The sequence below is a fragment of the Nicrophorus vespilloides genome, unplaced genomic scaffold (genome assembly GCF_001412225.1).
Source record: "Nicrophorus vespilloides isolate i.1.1-1 unplaced genomic scaffold, Nicve_v1.0, whole genome shotgun sequence".
Taxonomy (NCBI): Eukaryota; Metazoa; Arthropoda; class Insecta; order Coleoptera; family Silphidae; genus Nicrophorus; species Nicrophorus vespilloides.
In genome coordinates this window covers 445,784-468,321 of record NW_017100080.1, presented here as the reverse complement: position 1 = coordinate 468,321, position 22,538 = coordinate 445,784, and the positions used below count along the sequence as shown (strand labels likewise).

Genomic DNA, 22,538 nt, shown 5'->3' with positions numbered 1-22,538 from the left:
AGTTACTTTATAGTTTTTCGTTGGTATGTTGGTAATATTATGTTCGGCGAAACTCTGTTTTTGCAGATAATTTCAGCTTTATTATTGAAGTCATAATTTCAAAACAACATAACCCCTAATAACATAACCAATAATATAAATAAATACGATGGCAACGGATTACGAGGAACAATATATTATGTTGGATTTTCAAGATAAAATCGAACAAAGTTTCTTCGCCAATCCAAATATGTTCTTTAAAATGGCCAAACTTGACACCAGCAAGCCATATGTGCAAATCAGTGACCAGGTTTTCTCAGGTAAGGTACATGAACTTTAAAACAGTTGTTTAAAAATTAATGTTATCTAGGTAAATACGAGGATGCTTACTTTGGCACAAACCTTTTCTTTAAAGAGGAAGATCAAGCAAATGCTGCATCATCATCTATGTACTATAAGAAGACCCCCATTAATCTCAAATGTATTGGCAAAACCACCAAAGTTCTGTCCCTTACTTGGCAGGAGGTGCCTGTAGAAGAACTAGTCAATGTGAGCAAAGATGATTTAAGGGATATTGTTTTTAAAGAATCATATGAAAAAGTTCTTGATAAGATACAAAATGGAAGTTTGAATATTGAAGAAAATTTGGTAGAAAAGGATATTAAAGTGGATATGATTGTGTCCAAACATATTATTAAGGAAGCAAAGTTGAAAAAGAAAAATAGTCAGCAATTAGATCATAATCTACCTGTCATACCTGAACTAAATTTACAAGAAACTGTAGAAGAGGTATGTGAAGATGCCATGGAAACTGACACTTTAAACAGAACTGGATACAATGTGCTGAAAAACAGTGTTGTTTATCCGATTCGTGAACCGGAATACTGCTTGAAGGATATCACTGCTTTGAATAATTACAATGATTTTATGATACTGAAACAATTGCATTTGCGAAGGCTTGATTATTCAAAAATTAGCTTAAGCATGGGACAAAATATTGAAAAGTATGTGGACGTGAAAGCGTCCATAGAGGACGGAATAATTGGAATGAAACCAGTAAAGGAATTAACGGAAAACGATAAGGTCGCGTTATTTGGTTTAGATAATTTCCCAAATCTCTCCGTTCCCATGCAGCTTACGTTGTTGGTAGAGCATTTGAAGCTGGAGAAGAAACATCTGAAGACTTTGAGTAATGATCAGCGGAATGTTAAGGACGAGTTTGGAAGGACTCCAAAGAGGAGGTACAGGTTGTTGAAGTCGTTTGTAAAAGATTTGGAGTATTACTTGTTTATTCGGATGAAAAATAATAAATTAATTTTAAAATAATATTTTGTTTTTATTTATTCATAGTCTGCAAAATTGGTACGAGTACAGTTAATTGCAAGCAGATATTATTTGTAATTAATAACGTTTTTTGTAAATGTTATATATAAAATAACATTTAATATTGTACATCTTATATTGTTTAATACAATTTGATGTTTACGCTTGAATTTCTAGCAGCTGGAGATGCGCGCGCGCTCTTTTCATTAGTATGGATAAAAAATGGCTCGTCGTTTGCGTGTCGGTGGGGACGTTAGTCTGTTTTCCCGCTTATTTTCATGTCATTGATCAACCAAAATGTTAACCGTATCCTCTGACACGCTGTCCCAAAATGCCAACAAATTGGACAAATTCATTAAGCTGCGAAAAGCCGGCGAAGGTACGTATGGCGTTGTGTACAAAGCTAAGGATAAAATCACTGGCAAATTTGTGGCTCTAAAGAAGATGAAACTGGACAGGTGAGTTGCTGCTTAGCTCTCTGCAGATGATGATGGGGACTCTTAAGGTAAGTTGAATCTGTGTGTTTTACGTTTCATTTTAACATAGCCGTAGCACCACATGATTCTGCTTACTTTGCTATCCCACTAAACAACTAATGTATTCCACCCTTACCATTGGAGTTTCATGACTGAAAGTGAGCTTCTTTTAAAGATATGAGAATCGAGACTCAGAGGGCATACCTTCTACAGCCATCCGGGAAATTTGCCTTTTAAAAGATTTGCATCATTCAAGCATTGTGGAGCTCCTGGATATCATATGCGGGGATCAAAAGTCAATATATTTGATCTTTGAATATCTTGAGTTGGATTTGAAAAATTATCTGGATTTATCTAAGGAGCGTTTGCCAGAGGATTTAATCAAGGTTTGTTGATTATAGTAATTACTTGCTATAATTATATAATACATTTTTTCCAGAGCTATGTGAAGCAATTATTTGAGGGTTTGGCATACTTACATTCACATAGGATTTTGCATCGCGATTTGAAACCACAGAACATACTGATAGACAAGGAAGGGCACATCAAGTTAGCAGATTTTGGTTTGAGTAGGTGTTTTATGGTCCCGATTAGAGCTTACACGCACGAGGTGGTAACGCTTTGGTATAGGGCTCCTGAATTGCTGCTGGGATCAAAGATGTATGGACCTGGAGTGGACGTGTGGAGTTTAGCTTGCATTATGGCTGAGATGATCACCAAGAAAGCCATATTTACCGGTGATTCCGAGATCGATCAGGTATATAAAATGTTCAAGATTTGCGGCACACCTAACGAATCAACCTGGCCGGGATGCACGAGTCTTCCAGATTACCGCAGTTCTTTCCCGAAATGGGAACCTCAGGATCTGTCCGATCATATCGATTTTCACACACCTCAGCAGAAAGATTTTTTATTGGTAAATGCAATATACGCTCGATGAAAACTTTCACACAATAATGATTAATTTCAATTTCAGAGCATACTAGAGTACAATCCGGCTAAGCGATTCACTGCTAGAGAAGCCTTGAAGACTGATTACCTGAAGCATACGAAACTGACTTCGCCCGAGCTGCAATCCTTCGAAGGTTTTTCGCAAAATTAACCGTAGTTAATCTACATTAATTGAATTCGAAACACATAGAGCCGGGATCTAACTTTAAGATAGTCGTTTCGAATCAACAATTTTCTAAAATCCTAATGGATTGTATGTTTATTAATTTTAAGTAATTGAAAGATGACATTTTTTCTCCTACATATATTTGAATCATTATGACAAAGGATTGTATATATTGGATACTAAATAAATCGATTCTATTTTTTAAAACTATTTATTGAACTATTTATTATGATACTTACATCGTTGGAAGTGGAAGAAGAGAAATCTGCAAAGTTAAGAAGTTGTGATTCAAATTGGGCCCGCGTACGCTGAAATCAGAACTGATGAAAAGACGGAGGCGGATATGGATGTAAAAGAAAAACCATGTCTGTCTGTCATTTTCATAATGCTTTTAAATATATTGCATAGTTCAAATTTACAATAAAACATAATAATGTTATTATAAAAAAACCAAGCCACTTGGATAGTAGATTTACATTCAAATATATTATCTTTCTTTTCCTCGTACTTGTGTGTAGTGTAGTATTTATATGTGTGTTTGTAGTGTTTTGTGTCGTGAATGAATGTTGATAAAATAAGGGGGAGGAGCTACGGTCCGACCGCCCACCCGCGTGTGTGCGAATCATCACAACCCGGTATATCAGTTTATCTCATATCATTCATCGATTGTTTCCTTCCCATCCATCGGATTGATCGGCATCATCAAATATTTTACACATCCGCATTTTAGAAGACAGTTATAATTTAAAAAAAAAGAACATACTACAGACCGGCGTGCAGACTCTGCACGAGTATATAAAATAAATCACGTTTGAAAAAGTACAGTAAGAACTCTCTGCACGGTAAGAAACAAATAATAATTACAAATAATAGTAATAATAATTAAACAAAAAAATAATAATATAGGTTTTCGCCCTATAGGGAGTTCGCAGTCTGTGCTTTTTCTCTCCTGTATGTCTATATATATATATAAATATAATATGTTTTAGTCGGGGCACGAGTCTGCACGAGTGCGTCCACCGGAAATTAACGATGATGATAATGACGACTTATATATTCTATTTATGCCCTTAACAAAATAAAAAAAATTGAATATGCAGAATCTAACGGACGACGACGATGGTAATAACAAATAACAATTGGAAACAAAACAAATATGTATGCGTGAAAAATTACACAACCCCAGAATATATATGAGATTGCGAGTAACGAACGCTCGCAACCTTTCTTCTTTTCCTCTTTTCATCCAAGTTTCTTTATTTTCTTGTCGGCAAAATACGTGTATACTGTTTTTTAAGCCTCTTAACGAGACGGGCTGTCATAATGAAGCAAGACAGACAGAAACGAAATAATGATAATAAGATTAAGCATATATCTAAATTATTTAAATATATAATATATATTATTTATAATATATTTTCATTATTTTTTTACGTTTTTTTTCTCATAATAATCTTAGTTACAATGGTATTTGCTTAATGAATATCTTCTATATGTATGTATATCCATTTTTTTCTTTCTTTATCTTTGAAACAAACAAAAAAAAAGAAATAATAAAATAATTATAATATAGTTTGATGAGTCAAGGTCAGGCCGAGGTCGTCATCGAAGATCATAAAATATAATGTTTGTATGTACAATCACAACCTGATCGCGTCAGCGCGTGTCGACGGACAATCTGATTGGCAGGACGCTTGCGAGGGGGGCGGGCGTGGACGGGTATTCCTATTTTTTTTTCTGGAAGTACGTGTTTGGACGAATTCACATTTATTTTTATTTTTTTGTATCATGTCAATAGAAACGACGGCAATTTTCATCATTGCATATTGGCATTCGGTTTGACCAGCGATCCCAGGCCACGCCTACCGCCCCCTAACAGAAATCAGTGAATTAATATAACGAAAATAATAATAGTAACAACAACAGTGGACCTAAATTTGGAATGAGTGAGACCATCACAGATTTCCATATAACATATGTTATTCTTTTGCATTTGGGGACATTGAAAATTATACGTATGGGTTAACTTAATGAGCGCGCGCGCTACGAAGCTCTCCTATCTATTAGTTTATATGTTTACATTACATATACTGTATTTATAGTTATATATATATGTATAAATGGGTGTGTATGTTGAATAATTTTTTGCCACTGATAATTGCGCACAAAACATAAACAAAATTAACTGAATATAATAGAAACTGTCCTGTGGTTCCGGTTCGTGAGGCAACTACGGAAATGTTAATTTATCTCTCTCTTCATTAATAAGGCATATTCTTCAATTTCTTTCTGAAATTTTGATTTGTCTGTGGCTGGCAGATCCCTGACGGTTTTCTTCATATTCTTTTCTTTTTTTTTTAGAATTTCAAATTTCTTTTCAGGCAATGTTCGGTATATAAGGCTACAAGCTTCTTCTCGTTTTACTGTGGTCTACGACATTTTTTTGTGTTAACTTTAAGGCACCTATATTCTCTCTCTAAGTTGATTCTTTTCCTAGTCAAACAAAAAGAGAAAACAAACGAAACGAACAACAAATAAAACGATATTTTCGATCTTTAAATTATATCTATACAAAAATACATATAGACGAGAGCAAACAATCCACGGTTCGCGTTTTATCTTGTTTACGTTCTTTTTTTGGTAGCTATGGTAATGTAGAAGCATAGCCACTCCCCGGTGTTCTTTTGTTCATAATAATATCATTAATTCCTGAGATACAAAGAAATGTTGCTGTTGCCGTTCCTCTCTCTATCTATCTCTCATTTTAGCCATTTCTTTTTTTTTGCCATAAAAACAAAACGAAACCTCAAAAAAGTAAACAGTCTCACACTCACTAATCCTCTCGCACTTTTCTCTCTCTCTGTGTGTCTACTTATACAACCTAGTATTTGCTTTTAGTATAATCATATTTGTTTTATTTATTTTTTGGCACAGTTTGGGAGACGTCGGTTGTTTTTTTTTTATCTAAATTAATTATGTCAATAACATTAATTACAGAAACATAGGAGGCGCTAAATGCCCTAGAGATTGCGCGATGTCTGTCGTCTTTTGTCTGCGGGTAACTGTAACTTAACTAATGGCGATAAATACTGATTGCACCCATGAATATGTTACCGATCCGCAATTGGTTTGAACAATTCGGTTGCCATGGACTAAACGGAGAAGCGAATCGGCAATTGCGCACCGGAAACGCCCGACATTCGACGAAGTATATATAAATATATTTTCTATGGCACGAAATACCAATAACAATACAAATAGAGTAATTATTTAAAAAAATCCACATAAGCTCCAATAATATTAAATATGAGAAAGCTACTGCCCAGTGTAACTAGTTTTACAATTTGAAGCCCAAACTAACAAAATAAATTGGTAATGGAAAGTTTACCAGAGGTTGGTGCGGGATGTGAATTTGGAAAAAGTTGTAAACGATGCGTGAATAAATAAAGAAAGAATTGCATGGACTCAACCAGTCAAAAGAATAAGTTTTAATGACTAAATAAAAAATAAATTAATCGATAAATATGTGCGTGTGACGATGCATGTGTAAACGCCCAAAAACGATCGCGTGCTTTGAATTGACACACTAATAACATCGAAATTTTTCAATAAAAAAAATAAGTTTAAATAATAATTAAGAAGAGAAAAAAACAATAGAACTTTCCATTACCAACTCATCATATCTTCCTTAAATCAGTTAATTACTCCCATCCTTGCTTCTTTGGCGCAGTCTAAGAATGGGTCGATTTGAAGCATTTGATGAAATGCAATGTGCTCATGACGATTGCAGCAAATCTGATTATAATACTACTAGTACAGCCTTCGCAAAATCAGGTCAATTGCAGCGGGCGGTTTCTTCCTCGCCGCCTCTCCACATCCGACACAACTTTTGCCGAACGATGATTTCATATATGTAATAAAAAAACAATCAAAACAAATGCCAGAAAATTAAGATAAAACATACTGTACTTAAAGTATTTACAAATAAACAAAAATTGGTACAAAGTGCATCATGGTTAGGCCCAAAATTTCGACGGGCTCCGTCATAAGGCAAGGAGATACCCTCATCCGCGTTTCCAAAATAATAATCATAATAATAATCAGTTTTCCTTTTATTCCCTAAATATTAGACATTAAATAAAATCGCGCGCCTTGTTTTCTTCCTTGAGCAATCAACAAAAGTCGCATCTCTTTCCGCTAATTATAATATAATATTTTGCATTTTATTCTTTTATATAATTTTTTTTCGCTAGGTTTTGTATTAATTATTTATTTATTTATATAAGGCATACTTTTTCTTTCATTTCATATATATATATATATATACTTATATATAATATATATCTTTTTTGTTTTTTTTTTCAATTACTCACTAAATAAACTATGCATAGAAATCGGAAGTAAAATTCAGTTACACGTCGATATTGAGACTACTTATAAATAAAAAGAATGTGGTTCCGGATTGCAGGCTGCTCCGGATATCGTAATATCACTGCGGGCGTGTCTTGATTTTCCTTCTGCTTTGTCTTCTTTTTATTATTATCATCAACATCCTCTTTTTTTGTTTTTTCTATTTTTTGTTTTGTATGGGTGGAGAGATACCGTTTGCTCCGCGCTCCACCCAAGCAATAATTCTAGAATAAAACGTATATAACAGAGACAGAAACAAAAATGCACTGCTTAAGTCCACTTCGTAAATTATACAAACATAATAATAAAAAATAGTAGTTATAATAATCATTAATAAAATTAGAAAAAAATAAAATAAAACTTGATTCTTTACCAGGTCCCACTCGAAAATAATTATTTACACACTCCATATCAAAATATACATAATATATGCCATATATATAGATAGACTCTAGTTGTTTGATTGATATCTTAATATTATTTTTTCTTTTTTCTGTCTTATATATGTTTATATATATATATAAATGAGAGAGATATAGTTGAGAGGGGTGGGCATTTGGGGTGTATTATTTCGATAGATTGGTTTGGTGGCTGCCAATCAATCAAACAAAACAACACTGCTTGGTGTGTCGCATGAAGCACTCGTGAAAGAACGTTGATCCCGTTGCGTCGTCGTCCATTGGTGGTAATTGTAGTTGTCCGTAACGTATATATGATGATCGGTCATATGTCATTGGCCAATGGGCCGCAGTCCACTGTCAGTACCTGATATCCATCTGGTCGGTGTACATCTGATCGTAATCAAAGACGAGCTGCTTTATGTGCGACAGCTTGTCATGCAGGTACTGGAACCGATTTTTAGCATGTGTTGCTTCTCTATCCTTCTTGGTGTCTTGATACTCCCTCAGTATCTGTCGTTGCAAATCCTTATGACATAACATCAACTATTATATTGTTGAAGTGGTAATATATGATTGTACATTAAAATGTGTACCGTGAAAGGTACTATTATAGTGAAACGCTAATAATAAATAGAAAAATAGATATGTAACTGTAACTTACTTTATATTGTTCAGTAGATGTATCCTCCGTCTTGAGTCTGCCCTCGAGTTGAGTAAATCTATTTGAAACTTTTTCAACAACGCCATGCAGTTCTTTATACTCCTCGTAATGTTTATTAAAATCCGTTTTGTAACGGCGACGCTGCTCGATGTCCTTAATAATGGTATATTCTCTGTAGACGTAAGATGGATGGATGAGCGATTGTCGAATGGAACAGAAAAAAACTACTCACTTTACATAATCGGGAAATTCGTCGGTTTGCGGAGGCAGCGCTATCCTATCTGATTGGCTGTCCGGGCTAACGCGCGCGATCTTGTTTTGCGTGCTTGAGGAAACACGTCCGCTGCCGTAGTGGCGATCCTTCTTGCCATCCTCAAACTTAGAGCGGCTGCCATTAAGCAGACCATTGTTGGCGGCCGTCCTGTCTACTAGTACTTCCTTGGCGGCGTATTTGTTGTTGTGGTTATTCAACTGCATATGGGAGACTGGTGGAGGCGTTTCGCGCTTCCTGCTCGGCGGTGTGGTAATGGCGCTGCTGTTTGTGGTAGTGGTGGCGATGGTTGTCGTGGTGTGGTGGTCATCTTCGTCACTGATCGACCGCTTCTCATGGTAATTATTGTGATGATGGTTGTTGTGGTAGCCGTTGGTGTTTGGTGATTCCCTGCTGCGTGGGTTCATGTTGCTGGTATCACGAGAGTCGATGGCGGTGCGACGCTGGCTGTTGTTCTGCGGATACGTGGACGTTTGTTCTGTTGGTTTTTGGAAGTGTGAGACACGCGGCTTCTTTGTGGGTAACCCGTCGACGCCGTCAAAATAGCCAGGCCTCTTCGTAGATGACCCCACTGCGGAAGAGACCGGCAGCGGCGGTGATCCCGGATGAGTACTGGTAGGGGAGTGGCCGCTGCCCGAGCTGCCTCCATCACTGCTACCAGGCGGAGTTAAATTCTGTGGCTTTCGCCTGCAAACACCATCATAAAATGTCAGTCAAATTTTAAAACCTACCACGTATATGTAATGAGTAGAAAAATTCTGAAAACATTGCTGATGTTTCCAACAAACTTGTCAGTGAATATGAATGATACAATTTAGCAGAGTTCAATATGAGGAGGTAATTGATAATGAGTAATTGTCTTTCAATTAGTTGAATAAAATTTAAATATTAATCTAACCTTTTGAGCACTTGTCTTTCCGAATCAGTATAGAAAGGCCAATCCTCGTGGACATCGTTCCACATGGCCCTATTCAAATGGTAAGAGTTGTCCTTCAGACAGGCGATCTGCTTCAGCACGGACATCATTGCGTTTTTCTCACGTAAACCGTCTGTAAATATTACAATGAGTTATACATTAATATTACAAGAATGAAAGATGTAGTTCCAGCTAACCTTTTGTGAGGCGATCGTAGAGCTCAATCTTCTTGAACGGCCTCAGCGCGAGCATATGGATCATACGCTCTTTGATCGGCCTTTTGGCGATATCCGGTATAGACGGTTTGTTCTGAGGCTTCGAACTGCTGACCTGGTTACTACCCAAACCGTTGGAAAGCCCGTTCAGAGATCCTGGCGACGATTTATTGTTATTGGACATTATAGGCAAGCCACCACCGCCCCCCGTGTACGGCTTGGTGAGTGCGTCCCTCATCGACATAGTCTCCTTGCGAGGTGGAGGCGGCGGAACTGGCCTGCCCGGCATATGTTTCACCTTCACCTTCCTGCCTATATCTGTTTGGTTCATCTTAATCTCACGAGCACTGCAAAAAAACAAATCATTAGAAATGAACTTTTTTTATTAAGACGAATCAGCATACCATTTGTTTTTATGATTCTCTTCGGCAACGGACATGCGTTGTCTGGTGGTCTCGTAAACGTCGTCGTTCGCGAGGATGCGGAGCTTGTGCTGAACTGGTCCGAGATTGGCAAGATTTCCACGGAGAGGCTGCTGGACACACTCCAAGCTGCCGCCAGGACCTTCCATGTCCGACGTGCTCGACATGGAAAAGTTGAACGAATTGTTACCATTGTGGTGAGACGGGAACGACAATTGCTGCAAGAAAAGAAACACAACAATCGGGATTAATGATGAGGCTAAAGAGCATACAAAACATAATGTCAGCCAATCTTGCAATCATTCAGGAATAAATAAATAAGATACTGCGCAGCTTCCACAATTTAACACTCATTGTGAACTACAGCATCAATGGAAAGTATCGTTGCATCCAATTACCAAAGTTGATCTTGTTTGCAGCGCATTACGCCACTTACATAAATCATCGCGTGCGCCTCCGAAGTTGACGCACGCAGAATAATTGGGCGACTCTGAAAATCGTCATTGATCTTAACTTAATTTCCGATACAAATACCTATTTGTTCCTGAATGACAACGCATCATAACTTCTCATTGACACTTACCCCTTCATTGCCAAGGAACTTTATCGTCGGTGCTTTATTTAATTTATTCTGTAACAAAGAAGAAAATGTAAACAAGATTTACTTGAAGGAAGTTGTTTTCCTGCAAATAGAGACCACCATTTCAATACACACAAAGACAGTTCATCAACATTTTATGGTAATTTTTCATTTTTCAAATAAAAAAGTTTTTTACATTACTACAGTAGCAAGATTTAATACACTAAGCGGCCAGAAATATAAATAGAATATTACGCATTTACTATAACAATGGTATGAATAGATATATCGATTATTGAACTTTATAATTGTAGGACATTGGATATTCCTGATTATTTGATATATATTTTTGGACAAAAAATAATGATAATATATTAATTAGACATCGTGTTTAATCAATTTTCGATTAAGTTTGATCGTCTTGAAAGTCTTTGACGTCCAATTATCGTTTGCGTAATAAACATTAAATGGGTTGATTATATTTCAATTTGCTTCAAATAACATTTTGAATTAAATCTGGTGAACTACTTCCGGTAAGAAAATTCGCAAGATCAAGGATACATTTAGCATGACGAAAGTCAAATAATTATTTCTAAATGTATATATATATAACGCTATTCGCGGTTTACATGAGAATCGAATACTTCTGTAATATTTCGGAGTTCATAATCATGCAGGTTTTTTCAATAATTGTTAGATATTACGCAGTTCGTTACGCAATCCCAAGAAAGGATAGCTTCCTGGTAGATCAGACAAAGATAATGTCGTAATATAATAATCGCGACTTATTCAATTAACCGTATCTTTATGTAACCGAAGTTTGTAACAGCGTAATCTGATTAAACGCCGTGGACATTTTCGAAATGTTGTGTCCCAACATTTACTTATTTACTAATAAGAGATTAATCGTTTGAGCATATTTCGAACACATTACTCGGTAACTACCAGGTAATTGAATAAATCTTGTGCGTAATGACACCAAGTGATAATTCCATAAAATTATCCTTGTGACGTGTTATGGGAGCGGGAAAAACAGAGCAGCGACGCTACGGTAGTTCCCTCCAATTCCCCGCTTCCTGGATAATTACGTTCGGCTGGATGTCGTAACGAATCGCTCGTTAGGGACCTTTGGAAAATATCGAAAACACATTACGTCTATTTCTTTTGTAATGCGCGATCGGTTCGTACGAGCTCGGCGACCTCCTCGAGATTGGATCTCGTAAAGGTCAAAGCTGTTGCGAAGGAGAGAGCATCGTCGAATGGATGGATTTCCGGCCATAATCAGAGTCCTGCTTTTTGGAGGTCTCATGTTGGGAGAGGTGTGGCATTTCGGGATTCGGCGACAACATTAAATGCCATGGGAACTTGTTCTTTTTTCCTTCAATCTTAGTATCGTTTCTTTCTTTCCTTTTTGCTTTTTGGGGTCGCAAATGAGTTGATTGGTTAATCGCGCAGTGAGTGTGAGTGCGTGATCGAAGGTCGACGTGTGAACGTCGAACGAAGGAGCGCGCGCGACGCGAAGCCCCGCGGCTGTCACTTGCCATCGCCCTTGACCTCAACACACATTCACGCGACGACTATAGGCCACTTGATATTTAACATGATCGCCCGATTTTTCGGCCGCCCAGCAACCTCTGCACAATGACACATACCTTGATACACATCGAACGACACCCCAAACTGAACATGCCCTTCTAAATTATTCATGAAACAAATAGTATCATCATTTAATAGTCGGAATTCCCCTGTTTCAGCGCGCTTAGGATACAATGCGCCACTACAGGATATCGACAATTACGTTCTACATTCCTGAGATCATCAAAGCATTGCAATGAGCAATCCGAAGGAGTAACATAAAAAAATGAGAGGAAGGAATGAGCTCAATTTCGTTTATTTTGGCCTACTTTTTAAAACACAATTGATTAGGAGAAACAAAGAACCACGACCGGAACACGTGATCTTGCGTATTGCATAGATGACGTTTCTGTTGTCAAGTTGAGGGACTTCCCTGTGGAATCGCGCGACCGGGGCACGGAACTATCATGTTGCAAGACCCACTTTGCGTTCTCTCTCACATACACTCTTTTCCTTTCGAGGACAACGAAATAAACGAAACGAAACCGAAGGGAAACCGGCAGTAGGATGTGAGGAGAATGAGCTGGTGCGAAGACGTGAACCTAGATGCCTCGGATGGACGTAAATCCTCGAAGTTACTTTCACGTCCAGCGAAAGTGGTCATTTTATAATTACGTGAAACGCGCACGAATTTCGCTGCTTTTTCCAACGACAATAACATCTTTTTTTTCTATTCATTCGTTCGATTACAAAATTGAAGGAAATATTCCTCGAAGTTGCGACCAATCGAAAACTACACGTGCGAGAAATCGATGGAGAACGCGCTACAAACATGCTTAGTTTATGAAAATTGAGAATATTGGGATCGTAGAACTGTTAATATTCAATGAACTTTTAGCACCTTACATATTAGTACTTAATATTAATTCTATATGTTTGTAAATCTAAGATCTAATATGTCGATTTAATAGAGAAAATTGGAGAATAATTACAAATCTGAAACACTTAGTATTTTCTAAATTAGTACTTTGAAAAAATCCCTACAAATTATTATGATCATTTGACATCAATTAAAATATTGATTCTTCTTTTTTTCACAACATTGTTTCATATCCATATTATCAGATCATCATTGTTTATTGTCTCCATAGCTGCCATATCTATACAAAATTAATTTTGGCCACAATTGTTATCAATATTATTAGTTGATTGTGGCACTGAACTTTAAACAAACAGAAAATAAGTAACGTCGCTCAAAACAAAGACTCCCAAAATGAATAAACAGATTCAAACTCTTTGTAAATTTCCAGTCTAAACTTTAACTCTATATTAGGTCATAAGCAAATACTTTCCTTTTATACACTTTACAAAGCAGACATTATATACTTTCATCTATATATACCAAAATTTTCTGAAAGTATTTAGACGACCATCTTTCGGTTCCTATTTTGTTATTGTTGTTTTTTTTTTCGACAAAATGCGCTTGATATTCGACGACCTACTTTCTAATTTAAGGAACCACAAGAATTCAAATAATCAACCGCAACCGAAATGAAACGGCATTCAACACAATGAGCCAATCGAAATATTTAGTTGCAATTGCTAATTGAAACATTACAGCATAATATAATGGATATTCAAGCATTTTAATGATAAGATTATTTCTTTTCTATTGATAACTGTCAAACTTTTAAATTATGTGTTGAATCAAATTGCTTTGGTAAATTTGAAAGTTGCTCAATATTGACGTTTACATAACAACATTTCACTGATTTTAAATGATTTAAAGAGTTTTTAGTATTAGTATTTATTGGAGGTTTCCATCATAACTGTCTATCGAATTATTGTATTCTTATCCTTCTTATTTATTATTATTATTATATTATTAGCACCTTTTAGTCTAACAAATCGTATAAACATTGTGGGTTAAAACAACGTTTCCTATTTTCTTTTAGCATTCGCCGAGTTCTGATTGCACATAGGAGTACTTTCTTGCTAGTAATCCAGATATTTGAATTTAAACGCAACTTGTTCGGATAAGTGGAAAATTTTTAAATGTTGACAGCTGTCAAACGAAGTGACAACAACGTTGTCGGATTGCCGAGGGCTAACGGGACACGGGGGATGTTATGAAATCAAATCAAAATCGACGGATTTCGTTCCGTGCGATCAATTTCTTGCACTTGCACAATTCGTTAATGGGTTGCGTCAGAGACGCGAAAAGAAAGTCTAAACGAATCTAAGTCGCCCGAGAGTCCGGTTTCGAAACGAACGGCAACGTTGCCAGAATGGCCAGCGCGCGCGAAACAAGGAGAAACAATAACAACAATATTTGTTGCCAATAATAATAACAATATATTTTGTTGTTGCATTCACTTGTGTGCAGAATTTAACACGAAAATTCGGTTCGCCAATTGTGAAACATGCGGGAGTTGCGAATATGTGTCAATGATACATAAATTGTTGCTCGCGGTGTCACATAATTTGTTTCCCTTGCGCAACAGAAATTTAAATCGCAGGAGCGTGCGACACAGGATTCGAAGAATTAAAAAATGTATATATATATATATATATACACCGATTTTAATCTTATTTTTAGAATGCGTAGTACGATTTCGAAAAAAAATGAAACAAATAATTAAATAGAGTCGAGTGAGGTTCGGGCGAGCGCGAGACAATCGGCACATTTAAATGTCAGGAAAATGAAACTGGTTTTGAATGTTATGCGCGTTATTCGTAGGGAATGAAAATATATAAAAATGATACGGCGACAGCTGACCGATCTGCAGATTGTCAAAGTTTGACAGTTCGCCGTTGGCGTGCGGATCTAGGTTATGTTTCAATATTTTGACGTTATGTCATTGAATGGGATATTTTTTTCGATATTTTGTTGTAAAATATGGGATCAGATTGCGAAAAGCTCGATGTTGCTCTATCTGGTTCGAGTTTTGGCTGCTTCTGTCAAAATTGGTTATTTATAAACAAGGGGGCTCATTCCCTTTTTCCGTTTGCTTTGGTTTTCGCGATTTTTTTTTTTGGCGATCGGCAGCTGTGCAGGGGCACGGATCTGGAGGGCCTAGATGTGTGGGCGGTCGCGGGGGTGGTTCGCGAATTAGGGGCAACAATATGTTTGCAGACGTGGCGTGAGGAGAGATCGGGGCCGGGGGAGCCGTGGCGAGAGAGTATCGATGGCCGCCGACCGATCCAGGCTCTGTGGCCGAGGCAGGCCCGTAGACGGAGCGACGGCGGGGCCCAGGTCCCGGATCCAGCCGCCCCCGGACATGGATTTAGGTTAGTTCGGGATGCCCCCTGGGTAAATATGGCGACTTATCTAACTCACGAGCTCGCTAAATGCATATGTCCATTCTTGGCCCCCCTGGTCACGGCATTGTTCGCTGCCGCCGTCGCCGCCGTCTTGCCATTTTACACACCATATATACACACTCACATATACGTGTGCACACACACATATATATATATACATGTATTATTTTTTTTCTAGGCCCCGTGAGCGAGACATATGAACTGCATGAAATTCGGTACTTACTTGATTCCTAACGAAATCCTCGATGGCCCGCAAAGCGGAATCCGTCAGCTTCACAAATATCAAATCCTTATTTGCACCAAAACTTTCTTGCGATGATAAACCATACTGAACACCTGGACAGAGAGCCGCCATTTCTGTCTGTTCACTCTCGAACTCGGCTACTGCCAGCTGACGTACAAGCACTGATGCCAAATTGAAGTTGTGAACGATCCTCGTTCTGCAAGTGCACTGAACCTCACTGAACTGCAACCACTGCAACAGTATTTTCGAAGGATAAAAATATTTGGTTATATATACGGAAATGCTATGCTATTGGCTTAAAACAAGTTTTTGGGGTTGTAAAAGACCCAACCGTTTATTTGCAGTGCAATAAACAATCCGAAACCGTAATTTGCAACACTGCGATCAGGATCAAACGGTTCCGTGTTGCACCGCTAGATCCCGTACTAAGTACTCTCTTTCCATTCGCCAATCTCCTCCCACCACCAAACCAGAAACACCCGTCGGGACTTTTTGAATCATCCTGTGAAATCATATTTTTTACGTTATTTATCCTATGAAATTACAAATATCTTAACAAATTATCGATAACTAACATTAATTAAATTAGTTGCCAATATTATTGTCAGATTTATGTTTAACTTAACATAATCCTGTTACAATATTTAACAATTTTACATTTATTTAACAATAATAATTTTCAATTAATCTCATTTTAGTTAAATCTATATGAGATGTCCAGAATTAAGTTTTATCACCGATTTTCTGCAAATTAACTTTAAAAATAATAACTATAACTAATTTTATTTAAATTTATCTGTTTAGTATAGAATTAAGATTAATAGCAAATTTTATTCTATTATTTTACTCATAATTTATTGATATTTTTTTTCAAATATTTATTATCCGATCATATTTTGAATTTGTTTTCAGAAAGTTTACCATAACTTGTAATGTAAATTTTAAATTTCCTACTAAAGCTGTTGCCTGAAACATTACGATATTTCATTAAAAATTAAAACAAAGTTTAATTTAATTCTTGTGTGCTATATTTGCCAAATTGTCTATCTGCAATACTTCATAAAGAATTTACTTTCATATGTACTTTTTGAAAATAGATTGCAATAGCTTCAAAACATCAAAAATATCTTCAAAAAAAATTCTGAAATATCATATAATTAATACAAAATTTCGAGCAGAAAATCTTCGATCGATAAAAATGTAAAAATAATAATATAGTGGAACCTCGTTTAGCGGGTTTAACAAGTTTTAAAAATGATGTAGTAACCGCGCAATCCAGGACATCTCTTCTCATAGTCACTCGTTATGCGAAACGTCGCTCGTTAAGCGAGTCTCTTACAATTAATTTTGCTCGTTATGGGTGGTGCTCGTTAAGCGAGGTTCCACTGTACATAGAAAAGCTTATGACGATCATCATATTAAGCATATTTTCACAAAGCTAAGGTTCATAACATTTGTTAATTTTCTATTGTGTAATATTTATAGTTTTTATTAGATTTAATTAAATTCAACATTAGTTTTTGAGATTCAAAGTTGCACAATGATAATTATCCACCTTGAATGTTTTTTTTTTAATATCAAACGTTCATTATTATTTCAAAGAAGCAATAATAAAATTCTATTATTAATTAACATAAAAATATTTCAAATTAATTGAAAAATACATTAATATTACTAACAAATGTTTAATTTATGTTTTCACAGAATATAAACATTTATTTAAAATATTATATATATTAATCTATTAATTTAATTTTAAAGAGAACGAAAGTAATGTTTGCAAAAGTCATAGAAATATAAAATAAATACATATTCAATTATTAAAAACAATTACAAGAGACTATTGACCTAAATAATAACTATGTATAATATTGTTAACAATTATAATTAGTAATAATTCTTCATAGAAATCAGTTTCAATAAAAAAAAAATACATCAAAGAATTAAATGACTATAGATGAGCAAATCATGAAGAAAATGAAATAAAATTTAACAATATTTATTGAGAACTCATCAGAAACGAGAGAAAATTATCTTAAACTCTATTCTAATCTGAAGAAAAATCAAGTAAATTCATAAGAAACTACAACAGTTAAAATCTTTAAAAAGTAATCAAAATTTAGCGATTAGAAAGAAAAGGTTACAATAATTATTAAAAATAGTCAATATTAAAAATTACTCTACTTTAATATTATTATTAATTATAAATTATAAAGTCTATATCAAATAAGATACTGTCGGGATTTCGAATGTCGGGAACTTGATTGTCGCGATTTCGTCGTTGAGTCCTGTCAATGGTTCATGTGATTTTCATTTCACTATGTTTTGTCCGTAACTATATAATTGCTATTTTACATTTTAATTATTGATGTTTCTATAATGTTCAATAATGTATTACATACATTTTAAGTTCTTGTTTATTCGTTGCATTTCATGAAGAGACGTGACAATATAGAAAAATTGTATTTTCAAATTTCGTTTTCCCAAGCATCTGGTTTTGGGGTCTCTTCGTGCAGGTGCTCCTCTTTCTATGGTCAATACAATCGCACTTTATTGTTATTTCAAGCTTTGAGTCTGGGAATTTTCTAAAACCAATTTCTATATATCACATCTTTCACGTTTTCTTTTAAATGCAATTAATATAAATAATAGAAACATTGCGTATGACTCCAAATTCAACATAATTTTATTTCTAAATAATTATAAAAAAAGTATGAGTTTACTCGCAAAATATAATACTTTTAATGATTTATTATTTATAATAAAAGGCGTAATTACAGGGTTTTTTTCAAAGACAATGTGTTCTTTATTATATAAAATTGATATATAACTGCTTTATAAGATTGTTAAATAAATTATTTTTTATTTTCATTTTTTTTTCTCTGAAATATTTGAAAGAAAACACAAATCTTAATTTTACAGGTAAACTACAGGTAAAAACGGTCACTACTTCAAATCCATTACGTAGAATTACATCACAAAATAATACATAAAATTTCCATCTATATTGTTTACATTTATTTTATTATTTGATTTGAGTCAATGAAATTAAAGGCTGTGTTTATTTGTTTGTTTTTTAATTGACATGCAACACGTGCCTCTGCACTACTATTCTATAGTAATAAAAGACCAATAAACAATGATATAATTAATGATATTACTTGCAAGTTGTTGGTTACTGAAACACGATATATTATTGATTCAAGAAACGCCGTTTATGTTAGCAAATTTTAATCATATTTTTTTGTTTATGCATTGGTAAAGCCGATGGAAAACGCAAACGGTGAAAGCAACATATTCAGTCGTTTTTCTTTTATTGACTTCACAAGAATTTTCAGAATTCATAACAAAGCATTTTTTTTACAATATATTTGAAAAGGGTGAAAAATGAAGGATTTTGGGAAAGGATTATCTTTAAGGTTTATTTCTGAGAAAATGAACGTTTGAACGTTTTAATATTAAATACGATAAGTCAATGATTCAAGAAACGTCGTTTCTATTTGTTAGCAAAATTTAATCACATCTTTTGTTTATGCAATAATAACGCCGATGAAAACAACACATTCGGTTATTTCCTTTCGAATTTCTTAGACTTTTGCATTATTTTCTTTTATTAATTTTAAACGACTTTCAGAATTCAAAATAAAAGTTTTTTGTTACAATCTGTTGTTTTATATATCGGAGATGGTGGAAAGTCAAAGGTTTGAGAAAGGATTGTTTCATAATAAATTGTATTGTATCGCATAAGTTTAAAACCGCATAAAAATGATAATTTATTAAAAATTCATAATTTTGTGATTTTTTTACCAATTTACTTTAATTTTTTTCAATTCAAAAGTGAATACGGATCGACAGTAGCGCATCATGATTTTGTAAGGCACTTGACGGAACCTGATTTGGAGCCCCTCTATTGACCTTACTAAGAAAATCGTTACGTTTTTTTGCGATTTGGAGACCCCTTAATCCGCCACTGCAAATCAAAGTAAGACTATGCGAGGTATTGGTGCATATTCATTTTGTGTGGTGGTTTCATATAAAACTATAAATGAATATTAAATTTATGTTAGAAATATAAAATGTAGAGAGAAAGACTTAGTTCGCTAATCTTTTGGTTAGGAATGTAATCGAAATAACTAGATCTGTAGTTTCTAGAAGTATAAAGTTTTTAACCCGTGTTTAATTACGTGTTGTTAAAAAAAATCTTCTGAAGTATTATTCTAAATACGTATTGATATGACAGCTGTCATCCATAAGAGATACAAGTTGCTTAACTATTCGTAAGTTATGAAACGTCAACTACGTCACATTTGTATATTGAACGAACGAAATATATAAATATTTATAAAAAAAAGTTATAAATTGTTAGATAAAATAACATCTTTGAGAAAAAAAATAACACATTTTTCATGTTTTTTTTTTATAAATCTATGAATGGAAATAATTCGAAATCGTTGTTCATTTTAGAATATTTGAATAATATTAATGAGATGTGTTATGTCATTCTGACATAATATTGGAAAAGGTTAGAAGTTAAAAAAATAAATCAAATCAGCTATCGACCATCATGAAGATTCTTAACAATGTTTTATAATAATTTGTAGTTTTAAGGTTTTGTTAAGCAAAGAAATATTCATGTTCTACAAAACATGAATAAATTGGAAGTACAATGAAACCTCGCTTAACGAGCACATCGCAAAACGAGCATTTCGCTTAACGAACAAAAATAATTGTAAAAAAAAATGACTCGCTTAACGAGCTACGTTTCGCATAACGAGTGAGAAGAGAAGTCTTGGATTGCGCGGCTGCTACATCATGTTTAAAACTTGTGTATTTTTTAATATGTTTCACTATACGAGTAAAAATCCGGAAATGTTGATACAATCTGGATTGCCACCGATAGTTCATATAGTCCGGGTAATCGGTTCCGCCATTATCGAAGATTGTTTGAAACCGGAAGACTTTAAAACCACATAAAAATTAACAACACAAAATGAAACTTCTCTGTATAGAGGAAAAATATCAATTAAAATTGTTTTGAAATTTTCAAATCGGGCTATAGTCTGAATCCGAATTGATCGAAGTAAAAATATGCGAGGAATTGTAAAATAATTTGTTATTGATCAGAAAAAGTATTTTCAGTTATGAAATATTTATTTATTGAAAAATGTTTGTATTATGGTTGTTGCAATATTAATTATTATTATAATAATAAGATAATTCAATAAATTTATATTAATTATAATGAACATATTAATTAGCATTCATTTTAAAGAGGATTAAGAAAGTAAAACATTTTTTAACATTTAGCAAAAAATGTCCATAAAGAGCATTTTCTCTAGACGAAATAGATATTCAATATTTTTCGAAAGTGGGAAAAATGTGTCGTTGCAGGTAAAAATACTGATATTTTTAGACCTTTTTTCCCCTCTCTTTCGCTTCTCCTTATTTATTTTTTTGTCCTTATGGACACGTGCCAACTGTATTCAGATTTATGCGAATATTCCGAGAAGCCTTGTTGGGAACTGTATTTTCCAGCGCGTGAGTATACGAGCGAGGGATTTAATCCTGGAAACGTGGAAAAGAAAACGGAAAGGTAGAAAATAAGTCGAGGACGGACAAAGAAGCCGACAGAAACAAATACTAGGTAGTCTATTAATAAATTGTCGAAATTATAAATAGACGAACCTGTGTGTCGGTTTACAAGGGATCACATAATCAAATCAAGGCTAAATGATCCTCGCTCCAAACTAAATCGAGTCTCTTAAGTGTGGGTGTGCGTATGAAAGAGGCGCTTTCATCGATAATCGGGAATGTTTTCAACGGTATTGTAATTTGAGTGTATGAAATATGTTGTTACACATATCTCAAACGAAATGTCTAGAACTAATCTAAATAATTGACTGAAACTGAGACCGAAGTGAGAAGCTAATATACACAGAGAGAATTTAAATAAACAGAGCTAAAATCTTAATAATGGCAGCATGTAACATACTAATAAACACATATATTATTTATAATACGATACAAATAAAAGTCTAGACTAGGTTTGAATATTGTTTCTAGTTTTTCTTCAACTGTGTTTTTCTAGCATAATTTCTATAGCGAGAAACTTGAGATGGGTTCAGGCTAAATGGAGGGTGAAACAGATAACAAGATGAACAAAATATGTATTGGTGACCTTCAAAGTACGTACTATTTTTTTTTTAAATTTGTATTCAATTTTTTTTTAAATTTTATGTTTCAAAATTAAAAGGAAACAATACTATATTGAAGATACAAAAAATGATTAATTAAAGACATCAATGCTACGATTTATAACATCTATTGAAAAACAACAACAATATTAAGTAAAATTATATGTTGTAGATTATGATGATTTTAAAAAGACGGGCACACATATTTTCTTACAAAATTGACGCCTTTAAGTTTTCAATATCATTTAAATTTGTATCTTTTTCTTTGAACCTCCATACCCTTCTCTTATCTTTTGTCAAACACAATTTCCTCAGCTATCGGCTAGTGGCATATTGTTGTGTCCCAGGTATATATTTCTGGGCATTGTAGATTATTTTCTTCGGTTGTCTCTGTAGAGTCTTAGGTTTTGTAAATAATGAATCCAACGAC

The 22,538-nt window shown here is 34.5% G+C and overlaps 4 protein-coding genes across 4 annotated transcripts; 3 read left to right on the top strand and 1 right to left on the bottom strand.

The window, feature by feature from the left end:
- Nucleotides 1–89: 89 nt before the first annotated feature.
- On the top strand, nt 90–1,305 carry LOC108566885. Its single transcript, XM_017926991.1, has 2 exons — nt 90–299; nt 350–1,305. Exons 1-2 carry the CDS (start codon nt 149–151, stop codon nt 1,303–1,305), a joined length of 1,107 nt encoding a protein of 368 aa, XP_017782480.1. The 5' UTR covers nt 90–148.
- A 222-nt stretch (nt 1,306–1,527) lies between these two features.
- LOC108566887 (cyclin-dependent kinase A-1-like) lies at nt 1,528–3,105 on the top strand. Its single transcript, XM_017926992.1, has 4 exons — nt 1,528–1,760; nt 1,954–2,164; nt 2,218–2,694; nt 2,755–3,105. Exons 1-4 carry the CDS (start codon nt 1,600–1,602, stop codon nt 2,878–2,880), a joined length of 975 nt encoding a protein of 324 aa, XP_017782481.1. The 5' UTR covers nt 1,528–1,599; the 3' UTR covers nt 2,881–3,105.
- A 4,895-nt stretch (nt 3,106–8,000) lies between these two features.
- LOC108566882 (RNA polymerase II elongation factor Ell) lies at nt 8,001–16,073 on the bottom strand. The gene is made up of 8 exons (XM_017926988.1): nt 15,894–16,073; nt 10,775–10,822; nt 10,174–10,409; nt 9,752–10,116; nt 9,537–9,687; nt 8,600–9,325; nt 8,368–8,539; nt 8,001–8,231 (listed from the first exon to the last, which is right to left on the bottom strand). The coding sequence occupies exons 1-8, from the start codon at nt 16,023–16,025 to the stop codon at nt 8,064–8,066; spliced, it is 1,998 nt and encodes a 665-aa protein (XP_017782477.1). The 5' UTR covers nt 16,026–16,073; the 3' UTR covers nt 8,001–8,063.
- On the top strand, nt 15,005–15,905 carry LOC108566883. The gene is made up of 2 exons (XM_017926989.1): nt 15,005–15,637; nt 15,849–15,905. Exons 1-2 carry the CDS (start codon nt 15,246–15,248, stop codon nt 15,868–15,870), a joined length of 414 nt encoding a protein of 137 aa, XP_017782478.1. The 5' UTR covers nt 15,005–15,245; the 3' UTR covers nt 15,871–15,905.
- Nucleotides 16,074–22,538: the final 6,465 nt, after the last annotated feature.

Bases quoted from the DNA above. Each gene is read 5' to 3' on its own strand.
- LOC108566885 (XM_017926991.1), top strand. From the start codon at position 149: ATGGCAACGGATTACGAGGAACAATATATTATGTTGGATTTTCAAGAT. The intron at 300-349 runs GTAAGGTACATG...AATGTTATCTAG, and splicing joins CAGTGACCAGGTTTTCTCAG to GTAAATACGAGGATGCTTAC.
- LOC108566887 (XM_017926992.1), top strand. From the start codon at position 1,600: ATGTTAACCGTATCCTCTGACACGCTGTCCCAAAATGCCAACAAATTG. The intron at 2,165-2,217 runs GTTTGTTGATTA...CATTTTTTCCAG, and splicing joins TGCCAGAGGATTTAATCAAG to AGCTATGTGAAGCAATTATT. The intron at 2,695-2,754 runs GTAAATGCAATA...TTTCAATTTCAG, and splicing joins AGCAGAAAGATTTTTTATTG to AGCATACTAGAGTACAATCC.
- LOC108566883 (XM_017926989.1), top strand. From the start codon at position 15,246: ATGGGATCAGATTGCGAAAAGCTCGATGTTGCTCTATCTGGTTCGAGT. The intron at 15,638-15,848 runs GTTAGTTCGGGA...TTTTTTTTCTAG, and splicing joins GCCCCCGGACATGGATTTAG to GCCCCGTGAGCGAGACATAT.
- LOC108566882 (XM_017926988.1), bottom strand. From the start codon at position 16,025: ATGGCGGCTCTCTGTCCAGGTGTTCAGTATGGTTTATCATCGCAAGAA. The intron at 9,688-9,751 runs GTTAGCTGGAAC...TAATATTTACAG, and splicing joins CTACGATCGCCTCACAAAAG to ACGGTTTACGTGAGAAAAAC. The intron at 9,326-9,536 runs GTTAGATTAATA...TGGTGTTTGCAG, and splicing joins GAAAGACAAGTGCTCAAAAG to GCGAAAGCCACAGAATTTAA.